Genomic DNA, 11,928 nt, shown 5'->3' on the forward strand with positions numbered 1-11,928 from the left:
CACACACACACACACACACTTACTCCCCTACCTGTTGAGAATTTCCCACAGCCATTCCACTTAACAACATGTTTTTTGATTGTAGGAGCCAGAGATCCTAGAGAAAACACTGAGAGACACTGAAAGTGCACACCAAACTCCACAAACCCCATGACCGCAGAGACCCTAGAGCCATGTGGCAGAGACATTACACGTGCACCACAATGCTGCCCATATAACATGCAGTAAAATGGAAATAACCAGAAAACCTAATAAAATATATAAAATGATGTAAGTTATATATACAGAATATTAAAACATAAACAACTAGTAGAAAAGGCAATACATTCATTTGATTAAAAAAAACTCCTGCCTTTATTTGTGTGTTTAAAACCTGTTAGGTCATGTTTTGTTTTCAAAGAAATGTTACATATTTAGAAGATGTGTGGGTGTGATTATGGGTTATGATGTGTACCAAAATGTAATTTTATTTTTTTTCCCACTCCCATTGGTTGAGGCCATGGCCAGGGAGTGTTAAATCTGGATATGTGAAGGGGGCAATATTGTAATGAAATATATAACTGTTAAATAAAATAAATTATAGTCCACAGCAGGTTTGTTTTTGCGTTTGTTTTTACATACACTGCATTTCAGTACTAATCCACTTTTTTTACTCAGCTTTAAGACAAGACATAAATATAAGACCAAGGCTTGAGGTAAGAAAGCTTTTATTTTGTAACTGTAATGCCCTGTAATAACTGCAATGCTTTATTATGTAAGGACTCTCCAGGTCAATCTGATTGCCTAAGGATATTTTCCTTCTTCTCAATTACACACTCACACTCAGACACCTTGGCTCACATGTGCTGATATGAAGGATTGGTGATATTTGTAGGTGTGAGCTTTGAAATATTAGTGACCTTCGGTAGCATGCTTTCACTCAAATGTACAGCATTAAAAATGCAACCTGAAGATCATGAGATCATGTTTACATTACAATCATTCTAGAAACCCCATTGCTATATACCTCATTTCTAGCAGCTCTACAGTCACATTTCATTTACAGAGAGTCATAAGTATTTCTATAAAATCTTAATGGAAGCATAGTTTGAAATTCAATAAATGAATTGAATACATGTACAAACAATATCTTTGTATAGAATGGTCATTAAATGGTCAGTAGATAGGACCACACATAAAAGGTATTGTTCTTCAGTCCGACATCTGGTTTTAAACATATTTAATTGATGTAAGAGACTTTTCATACTTGCTTCTCCAGAACAGAAACAGTTCTTCAAAGAAGCGGAGTTGAAAATATTTCTTCTGGCAATAACAACCAATAATATCCAAAAACATTTCTGGTTCTTTTTCACATATTCTTAAGTGTCTAATGAGGTCTTTAAGCCAAAATGAGAGTTGATGAAGTTTTTGTTTATTGCTGATTTCTCCCTATGACCCAAAGAATCACAGTAGTTGCTTTACATCAGACTAAAATAGTTCAGTTTTTCTTCTGTTATAAATGAATCATAAAGCCACTCTAAGATAAGTAACCCTTGATAAACCACACCAAACCTGCAGGGATCAAAGGTCGACCAGCTATTGATATTAACTAAATGTTAAAGATATCTTTGAGTCCTCTGCCAAATGGATCATTTCCAGGGATAAGAAGTATCAGTGCAATAAACAGATAAAACATGTGTTTAATTTAAGCAGTAGTGAAATGTAAACATGCTTATATTGGGTAGTATTATGTAATGCTTTTTTTTTTTACACTGTCTTCCACTGAAAGAATATATGAAGGCTTTTTTTTCTTTCTCTTATAAAGCTACTATTGTGGAGATACATGTTTTTCTTCTGGACAGCGATGATACACAGTGTTTGGGCCTGGAAACATTTCACCATGTTTATATATATATATATATAAACATATATATTATATATATATAAAATAACAATTCTGTTATAAAAGCTCATTAATATTTTAAATTCAAAGGAAATATTTGATATATGTAGAGACCTTTAAGCAGGGTTGTGTTTTACTTATATAAGGCAAAGGGAACTCTCTCTCTTTCTCTCTCTCTCTCTCTTTCATCTCTCTCTCTCTTCTCTCTCTTTCTTCTCTCTCTCTCTTTCTTCTCTCTCTCTCTCTCTCTCTTTCTTTTCTCTCTCTCTCATTTTCTTCTCTCTCTCTCTTCTCTCTCTCTCTCTCTCTCTCTCTCTCTCTCTCTCTCTCTCTCTCTCTCTCTCTCTCTCTCTCTCTCTCTCTCTCTCTCGTTGTGTAGTTGGCCCCTCAGTGTATGTAAAGACTGAGACTCATGAAAGGAACACAAAGAGAGAAGGTTTGTTGTACTGAGCAGAGTTCAGTGAGAGTCTACACCCTGTTTCACTGAAAGGAATGTAATCACTAACACACTTTTTAAGTACATATTTCATGAATATATTTACTGTTAATGTCTCCTTGAAGCTCTTTTGTTGCACTTAAAACAGTGCATCTGTGTATGTGCACGACAGAGAGGGTTTAAGCTCTGTTGTTTATCTTTTTTTCTTAGCAGATGGGTGATCATAGTGTTTCAGAGTGCGATGCCACAGCACTTCAGCGGGCCCTCAGTGTGGATGAAGCACAGCTGGATGCTTTGGGTCAGCGGAGGGAGAAGGAGGTACACTCTGTTTGGCAGAAGCTGAAGGCCGAGCTGCAGTGAGTATGGGTTGGGCAGGGCTGTTCGAAACCAAAACTCCGGAACTGACTTCAGTTTCAATTCTAAGAAGTGATGGAAAACCTTGAAGTCCACTTCAGAAATGTAAAGCCCATTACATGTTTAGCCTTTTATTTCTGGAAACAGCAGTGCTACCTTCTACATCTTTATTAAGTTTCGGATTAATAAAGGGGGTTAAGCACCCAACAGAATACCAGGATACTTTTCTCTGTGTGGAATTTAAACATAGCACAGAAAGTAAGGAAATTTGTGTTAGGTAGATTATTTCTTTGTTGCAAGAATGTTTCTTGGCAATAACTCTTATACCGCTGGAAAGCCTGTTAATTTCCCTTTTAAATGGTGCTACATTTGTAAGGAACATGCATTTGTGGGATGAGCAGTAGAGCTGAGTTGAGCTGGGACTGAACTCTACCCTCCAAAATGACAACAGTTGCCCCCACAGAGCAGGACTTATCAGAGACTACCTCCAGAATGTGGCAGTGGAGAGGATGGAATGGCCTGCCAGCTCCTGACCTCAACCCCATTGAACACTGATGGGATCAGCTTGGGCGTGCTGTTCGTGCCACAGTGACCAACACGACCACGTTGGCTGACTTGTGACAAATGCTGGTTGTAGAATGGGATGCCATCCCACAGCAGTGTGTGACCAGGCTGGTGACCAGCATGAGGAGGAGGTGCCAGGCTGTTGTGGCTGTGTATGGTTCTTCCACACGCTACTGAGGCTCCTGTTTGTTAAATGAATAAATTGTTACATTCCCAACCAGATTTCAGTTACAAGCCTTAAATATTTGATTTTTTAGGTAATGTTAGCATTTAGAAGCTTAAAAGAAGCAGTGTGTGTGTGTGTGTGTGTGTGTGTTTCAGCTGTTCTGGTCCTCGTGTGAAGAGTTGTTTTCTGTCGTGTCTTCCTCTGCTCCCATGGCTGCAATATTACTCAATCAAAGAAAATGCTCTTGGAGATGTGATTTCAGGAATCAGCGTTGGCATCATGCACCTGCCACAAGGTAATAACTATATAATAGTAAATTAACGGTAATTAACTGTAAATTGAGTTTTTGTTTAGACCCACTCCTCATTCCCTCAGCTTCACTGAACATACAGGAGCACGTTTTGCAACTTTCATTATGTTCTTCAATGGTCAGGACCCCCATAGGACCATCGCAAAGCATGTACTCTTCGGGTGATGGATCCTTCTCAGTGCTGCAGTGACACTGATGTTGTCGTGATGCATCAGTGTGTGTTGTGCTTGTGCTTGTGTGTGTGAGGATCAGGCACAGCAGTGCTGCTAGAGTTTTAAGAGGCCTCTGTGTCACTGTTGGACTGAGAATAGTTCATCAACCAAAAATATCCAGAATGTTTATGCTGTGACTTATTCAAATGCACTAGACTTCCCTGATTACCTGACCTTGTTTATGATATTTTTCATACCTAAATATTTCGCAATCATGCGGGTTTCACTCTCTTTTTGCCCCAACCCTTTTTTATTTTTTCATTCATTCATTCATTATCTGTAACCCTTATGCAGTTCAGGGTCGTGGTGAGTCCAGAGCCTACCTGGAATCATTAGGCACAAGGCGGGAATACACCCTGGAGGGGGCGCCAGTCCTTCACAGGGCAACACAAACATTCACTCACTACGGACACTTTCGAGTCGCCAATCCACCTACTAACGTGTGGTTTTGGACTGTGGGAGGAAACAGGAGCACCTGGAGGAAACCCACGCAGACACAGGGAGAACACACCAACTCCTCACTAAATCCTTATGTTAAAGTAAATAAACACATTACAGATATTATTATTATTTCAGGTATTATTGCACGTTTAGAAAATGTTTTAAAAATGTTTTTGGAAATGGGGTTTTTACATTGTTCATATTCTTCTCAAATATAAAATTATGAAATATTAAATGTCTTACTTAAATGTCTTAGTTAAAGTACACTCTTATTTTATCTCAGTTCATCCTTTCTCATGCAGGAATGGCCAATGCTATACTAGCTAATGTACCTCCTGTGTTTGGTCTCTACTCCTCTTTCTACCCAATCCTCATCTACTTGATCTTTGGGACCTCTAAACACATCTCAGTGGGTAAGCACACCCACAGTTAAATTGAAAGTAAAATAAAATTAAATCAAATTAATGAATGCCAACTCTGACTGGCTGCTTATGTCTGACACAGGTACATTCTCTATCCTTGCTATCACGGTCAGCACAGTGATAAAAGACATGGAGCTTGCTAGTGAAGAGGCAAAGACAAATGAGAATGCTGCTAAGGAGGCCAGGGTCATAATAGCTGCACAACTGACCATCCTGTGTGGATTTATACAGGTAAACAAAGTCATGTTTTCATTTTATTATGACTTATCCTACACCCAAATGAAATACTATAAAATAATAACAGGTATGTGTTAAAGAGTATTAATGACCAACGAATCTCTGCCTGTAGATACTGCTGTGTGTGTTGCGTTGTGGAGGTGTGTGTCGGTGGCTCTCCCAGCCATTGGTGAGTGGCTACACGGTTGCAGCTGCTGTTCATGTGACTGTACACCAGCTCCCTTTACTGATGGGCATATCTACAAACACACACAAAGGATTTCTTGCTGTGGCCTCGGTAAGAGAATTATATCAGACAGACTGTGAATCTGTAGTGATATACACAAACCATCATCATTGTTTAATAACATACAGTACAGTGCACAGATAAGTGACCTCCAAGGTTTCGAATTCAGTCAGTAACTCACATTGAGGAGCAGTGATTTAGCAAAAACCACAGAATTTTCAACCACTCTTTGCTTTTATTACAGCTTCCAGTTTCAGGTTGATTATTTTCATCTAACTTTCCATGTTTTGTTTCTCACGATCCAAAAACATTTAGTGATGCCTAGGTCTGGGCTCTGGGGAGCAGCTGCTTTGTTTTCTTGATAAATATCTTTCTGGCAGCTTCATGTCCTTTCAGGCTCATAGTGTTGATTTTTCTTCTAAGAGTTGAAGGATAGACAGAAACACCTGAATTCTTTTTTCCACATCTTTTAATCTCACTCTCTTTTCTTTCCTTTATAATGTTGTAGAAAACGTATCTAAAAGAAATGCATGGCTTAATGTATATAACTAAAGTTTGAAATAAGAAATTGAATATAAGAATGTGTGGTTTTTGCGCACAATTGCAAATGTGCCATAATTAGACATCTACTTCTCTGTGCAGGTTGATATTAAAAGTGTTTCACATTCACACCGCAAACTTAAACGAAGAACATAAGAACACGTGAAAGAGAATTCAAATACATGACACACAAAATGTAATATATATAAATCTCGGGTTATGTTTTATCTGTCTGAGGTATTTCTGTTTTATTTTTGTGTGTTTCAGATGTTTATAGACATCTTATATGGAGTGAGTGCAGCATCTGTTGGTACACTTGTGGTCTCCTTTGTTTCCATAGTGATTCTTGCAGGAGGAAAAATACTGAACTCTCGGCTTAAAGGCTGTTTGCCTATGCCCATTCCCTGGGAATTACTACTGGTTAGTGTGTACACATTCATTGAGCAAGCCTTGCTTTTTCCTGCTACATGTACACAATGAAATAATCTTCTGGGCCAATAAAGCTGACTATATCCCTGCTCTCTCTAGGTTGTTTTGGCCATTGTCTTGTCAGAGCGGTTAGATTTACCTGGACGGTATGGAGTTCAGACAGTGGGGACTATACCCACCGGGTGAGGTGTGTGTGTGTGTGTGTGTGTGTGTGTGTGTGTGTGTGTGTGTGTGTGTGTGTGTGTGTGTGTGTGTCTTTTATCTATGAATTTTCAGACACAAACATTTCAAAACAACTCAAAAACTACTTAATACTCAAACCTCTTAAGAACCTACCTGGAGTAATTGGATCAGACACAACATTCCTTCCTTCATTCATTCCTTGTCTGTAACCACTTATCCAGGTCAGGGTCACGGTGAGTCCTGAGCCTCCCCAGAATCACTGGGTGCGAGGCAGGGACACACACTGGAGGGGGCGCCAGTCCTTTGCAGGGCATGACACACTCACACTTATGAACATTTTTGAATTGTCAATCCTCCTACCAACATGTGATTTGGACAGTGGGAGGAAACTGGAGAACCTGAAGGAAACCCACATGGACAAGTGTAGAATGCACCAAGCTCCTCACAGACTCAAACCCACAACCCCAGGACCCTGTGTGTGACAGTGACACTACCTGCTGCACCACCATGCCACCCTCAGACACAACAGTGATGCTTAATTTTATGAACACTGTCCATTCTGGCATTTAAAAAATCCAGCAGCACTGCTGTGTCTGATCCACTCAAACCAGCACAACACACAATATTGCAAACATGTATCTGTGAAATTTCATGTAGATATCATTCTGTGAGGAAGGAAGTTTAATGGAGCTATCCCTTCAGTACTGTTCTTCTGAATATTGAATCCTCTCTCACCTCCTCCTCTCTGTCAGTCTCTCTCCTCCATCTTTCCCACCCCTCTCTCTGTCTAGGGAGCTGCTGGCACCATCTCTAGCTCTTGCTGTGGTTGGTTATGGGTTAAATGCTTCTCTGGGCACCATGTATGCCCTTAAACATGGGTACCGCTTCCATAGCAACCAGGTAACCTTTTATATAACACCTGAATTGAAGATGCCTTCTTACCCCACCTCTGCTTCTGAAACACAGTGTTCATTCCAATGCTGTAGGAGCTACTGGCCCTGGGACTGTGTAACACGATAGGTGGGCTGTTTCAGTGCTTCGCAGTGAGCTGCTCCATGTCCCGCAGCATGGTACAGGAAAGCACGGGAGGAAAAACTCAGGTGACGGATCCTTCTCCTGTTCACACATTGTGACTAAGCTACCTAAGCTGCTTATGATAGGATTCCGCTCTGCACTAACACAATGGCTGGGGCACTCCTTGGCAAACTAATGAACTTTATCACAACAGAGGTGGAATATTTACAGCCACAAAGGCTATATCAGCAAAGCAAATCTGAACAAAGATGCAGAATGGAGATAACAGAATTTTATTGTTATTGTGGTAGGGTGACCAGATCTGAGGTGCAGAAAAAGAAGACACGTCTCGGCGCGGGTGGGGGGGTGGGGGGAGTGATTAGCTCTCGCTTAGCTGAACCCATGTGTGCTTTTAGGTCCTTTACACCTTTATTTGCTACAAAAAACATGGGAATTTCTTTTTTAATTCATTCGAGAACTTACATTTACGTTTCGGCATAGCTGCTCGAGATGAGGGTAGGTACATGAGCTTTGCCTGACGTAAACAAGGACTACTGACGTGCACTGACCAATTAAGTGTTTACAGAGAAGATTATCGACCAATAACGGTAGCTCTACAGTCAGACCGTCCAATCAGAAGATTTTAGGCTACTTCACCACGCCCCCTTCTCACTCAAGGGAACCAATCGGAGTAGGGGAGGGCGGGACTAGTTTGTGAACGAAACGCTTCTCAAAGTTCTATGTAAGCTCTAGAAAAACAAAATCCTGGACGTTTGTGAAATTCCGCCCGGACATTTTTTTAAGTCTAAAAAAGAGGATATGTCCGGGTGAAAGAGGACGTCTGATCACTCTAGTTATGGTAGTTAGAACGTAACTTGAATGTATAATATTACAATATTACAATTGCTGTACAAAGAAAAATATGACAATTATTTTATAAACTTTAAAGTTATATATAAAATGTTTCTTTCCAAAATATTATATGTACATTTTTTACTTTTTTATTTAAGAATAACATTTGTTGGCCCTTATTTCTCTAATGAAGGAGATATTAGCCATATTACATTTCTGTGTAAATAACTGTTTAAATATTTAAGATTATAATTGGATTACATTTGGTTTTCTTTAGGGCAATACATCACGAAAATGTGCACACATACATTTAATATAACAGTGACTATGTTTATGTGCGTTTGAGCAGGATGAATAGTTGAATAAGTTTGAATAGCTTTGTTTGCCAGGGAGCTCTGTCCTAAGGATTGTGTGGATTTTTTTTTTCATATAGACCCTTTAAAATATCATTTTCTTAAAGTAACTGGAGTAGTATGCCAATATTATAGCATCTCTCTCTCTCTCTCTCTCTCTCTCTCTCTCTCTCTCTCTCTCTTTCAGGTTTCAGCTCTTGTGTCAGCATTGCTTATCTTGGCTGTTCTGTTGAAGTTTGGACCGCTATTTGAAATGCTTCCAAAGGTAGTTACATCTCCTGTCATATATTAGCAAGAATGTGTTATGAAGGAATTAAGTGAGATTTCATTTCTGTGTGTGTGGTGTGTGTGTGTGTGTGTGTGTGTGTGTGTGTGTGTGTGTGTGTGTGTGTGTGTGTGTGTGTGCAGTCAGTCCTGGCTGCAATTGTTTTGGTGAATCTGCAGGGGATTTTTGCTCAAATCAGAGACGTGCAAAGACTCTGGGCCACAGACCGGCTAGATCTTGTGAGAATTAAATCCCTCCAATTATCCGTCCATACAATCCCTCATCTTCCTGTTCTGAACTCAGTTTAATTTAGCTTATATGTTTTTTTATTATTATTCAGTTATAAATGTTTAATTAAAGCACCCATTAACTACAATGAACTACATCTTTAAGTTCATTATTTATTAATGTGAAATCTGATCTGACTCTGAAACTTGGTCTCTGTCTGTGTGTAGTTGGTGTGGTCAGTTTCTCTGTTCTCCGCTTTGTTGTTGAATCTGGATGTGGGTCTTGGAGCTGCTGTTGTGTTTTCCCTTTTCACTATTGTCTTCAGAACACAACAGTGAGTCAGACACAAACATTCATTTATCATAGGCTCTCTGTCTATCTATCTGTGCTTCTGTTCTTTAAGAATGAACAGACAAATCAAATTAAACTGGCCTTATTCTCTCTCTCTCTCTCTCTCTCTCTCTCTCTCTCTCTCTCTCTCTCTCTCTCTCTCACTAGTGCAAGGTTTGCTGTTCTGGGAGTTGTTCCTGGTTCAGACTGTTACAAAGATGTGCAAACATACTTGGAGGTACACACAGAAGCACGCACACGCATACACATACGGCAAACACACACACACACACACACACACACACACACTTTTTATAGCATTTTATGCATGTAAACTTTAGGCAAAGTTTCTAGAATTTAAAATTAATACTTTTACATGGTACATAATAATAACGCATAAACTAAGCTGGAGGTCAAAATGTGAAGCTTGCAGATGAGACTATGGACATATGGATGGATTTGTGAAGTTTTTATAATCTTTAAATAATTTCTTTTATAATTATTATCATTTGTAATAATAAACTCACACCCAGCACTGATGATGCAGTTGTATTTTCAGGTGAAGCAGATTCCTGGAGTGACTGTATTCTCCTGTTCAAATCCTCTATATTTTGCAAACACAGATATCTACTTTAGATCACTGAGAGAGGTACACACACACACACACACACACACCATTAATTCAAAATGTCTAAGTCCATAATCTAAATATTTTTATTTATTATTTATTCTGTCTCTCTCTGTGTGTCTGTGTGTGTGTGTGTGTGTGTGTGTGTGTGTGTGTGTGTGTGTGTGTGTGTGTGTATGTGTGTGTGTGTGTGTGTGTAGGTTGTAATGACAGGTAAAAAGGAAAGCCCTCCAGGCCAGCAGAGTGCAGTATCTCAACATTGCGTTATTCTAGAACTGAGTGGAGTTAGTTTTATGGATTCATCTGCAATCAACATGCTCAGAGCTGTGAGCTATACATCACACAGTCTCTCTCTCTCTCTCTCTCTCTCTCTCTCTATATATATATATATATATATATATATATATATATATATATATATATATATATATATCATCATGTTTTCTCTGTGATTTTGTGTTTCAGTTGATTGAGGACTTTGAGGACATCCAAATCTCTCTCTTTCTTGCTGCCTGTCCAGGTTAATCTCACACACTAACACACACACATTAAAATACTCAGCTAAATATGGAGGAACATTTGAAGAAACTTCATAATTTTACAAACATTTGGATGTAAAGATATTAATGCTTAAATGCAAATCATATGCAAATAGTTCAAGAAGTAAATACATATACAATTATTTCCAAACATGTATAAAATGCTCTAACTGAGAGGTTTAATTTACCACAATGTCTTAGATATAGCTGGAAAGCTTTTCCTTTGGCTCCTTATGAAGATGCTGAGTGCAAAATTGCACCAAAGCAAATGGGGGAGGAAGAAGTTATTTATGAGGAGTAATCTGATACTGGCAGAGTGTGTGTGTGTGTAGATGGTCTCTATTCACAGCTGAAGAATCATGGTGTAGTTCCAGAATATTTGGCAAGATCCTGCTTTTTCCCCACTGTGCACCATGCTGTGCAGCACTGGCAGCAAATACAGGTAAGTGGATGTGTGTAAGACGTGTGTGTGTGTGTGTGTTTCTTTGCCAGTCTACAGTGTTAATCAGTGTGCTCCTGTTCCAAAATACAGATTTTGCCCCTGCTTACTGAACCATTCCTATGAATCTGTGACTTTTCAGGGAATCACGTGCCCACTGACCATGTCTCTGTTTCTAGGACTCAGACACGGACACGGCTGACCTCTGACATTTTAACTCTGACCACCATTCCCACAGAAGGAGTGGAATGAATCTTCAATTCTGACACCTGGGGTCCATATGTTGAAGTGTTTACTAAAAATACTTACTTCTAACTGAAACAGGACCAGTTATGAATGTAGTCTGTCTCAGTGTGATCTGTTTACTTTAGGTCATTTACTTAACATTGCTATTCAAACTCAAAGATAAGTTGATCTGATGGCCCCGATATTAAAATTTGTTGTGGAAAAGAGAATGAAGTTTACTCTTGTTAGTGTTTTGCTTGCAAATGTAAGCCATTACACCATAACTGGCCATTATTATGGCAGTTATTATAGATTCAGCACACCAGTAAATGAAATCCTGAATATCAATATTTATAGACCCCAGTATGGTGTACATCTCCATTCATTCATTCATTATCTGTAAGCCCTTATCCAGTTCAGGGTCGCAGTGGGTCCAGAGCCTACCTGGAATCAATGGGCGCAAGGCGGGAATACACCCTAGAGGGGGCGACACAGACACACACACACACCTACGGACACTTTTGAGTCACCAATCCACCTACCAACGTGTGTTTTTGGACTGTGGGAGGAAACCCACGCAGACACGGGGAGAACACGCCAACTCCTCACAGACAGTCACCCGGAGCAGGAATCGAACCCACAACCTCCAGGCC

General features: G+C 39.5%; 1 protein-coding gene across 1 annotated transcript; it reads left to right on the forward strand.

The window, feature by feature from the left end:
• The first annotated feature begins 4,667 nt into the window (after positions 1 to 4,667).
• slc26a6 (solute carrier family 26 member 6) lies at positions 4,668 to 11,259 on the forward strand. The gene is made up of 16 exons (XM_066643266.1): positions 4,668 to 4,778; positions 4,870 to 5,018; positions 5,137 to 5,301; positions 6,058 to 6,210; positions 6,319 to 6,401; positions 7,155 to 7,302; positions 7,389 to 7,502; positions 8,809 to 8,886; positions 9,030 to 9,125; positions 9,342 to 9,448; positions 9,613 to 9,682; positions 10,004 to 10,093; positions 10,273 to 10,398; positions 10,538 to 10,592; positions 10,944 to 11,053; positions 11,230 to 11,259. Exons 1-16 carry the CDS (start codon positions 4,670 to 4,672, stop codon positions 11,257 to 11,259), a joined length of 1,683 nt encoding a protein of 560 aa, XP_066499363.1. The 5' UTR covers positions 4,668 to 4,669.
• The last annotated feature ends 669 nt before the right edge of the window (positions 11,260 to 11,928 follow it).

This window comes from Hoplias malabaricus, chromosome 14 (genome assembly GCF_029633855.1).
Source record: "Hoplias malabaricus isolate fHopMal1 chromosome 14, fHopMal1.hap1, whole genome shotgun sequence".
Classification (NCBI taxonomy): domain Eukaryota; kingdom Metazoa; phylum Chordata; class Actinopteri; order Characiformes; family Erythrinidae; genus Hoplias; species Hoplias malabaricus.

Bases quoted from the DNA above. Each gene is read 5' to 3' on its own strand.
- slc26a6 (XM_066643266.1), top strand. From the start codon at position 4,670: ATGGCCAATGCTATACTAGCTAATGTACCTCCTGTGTTTGGTCTCTAC. The intron at 5,302-6,057 runs GTAAGAGAATTA...TGTGTGTTTCAG, and splicing joins GATTTCTTGCTGTGGCCTCG to ATGTTTATAGACATCTTATA. The intron at 6,211-6,318 runs GTTAGTGTGTAC...TGCTCTCTCTAG, and splicing joins TTCCCTGGGAATTACTACTG to GTTGTTTTGGCCATTGTCTT.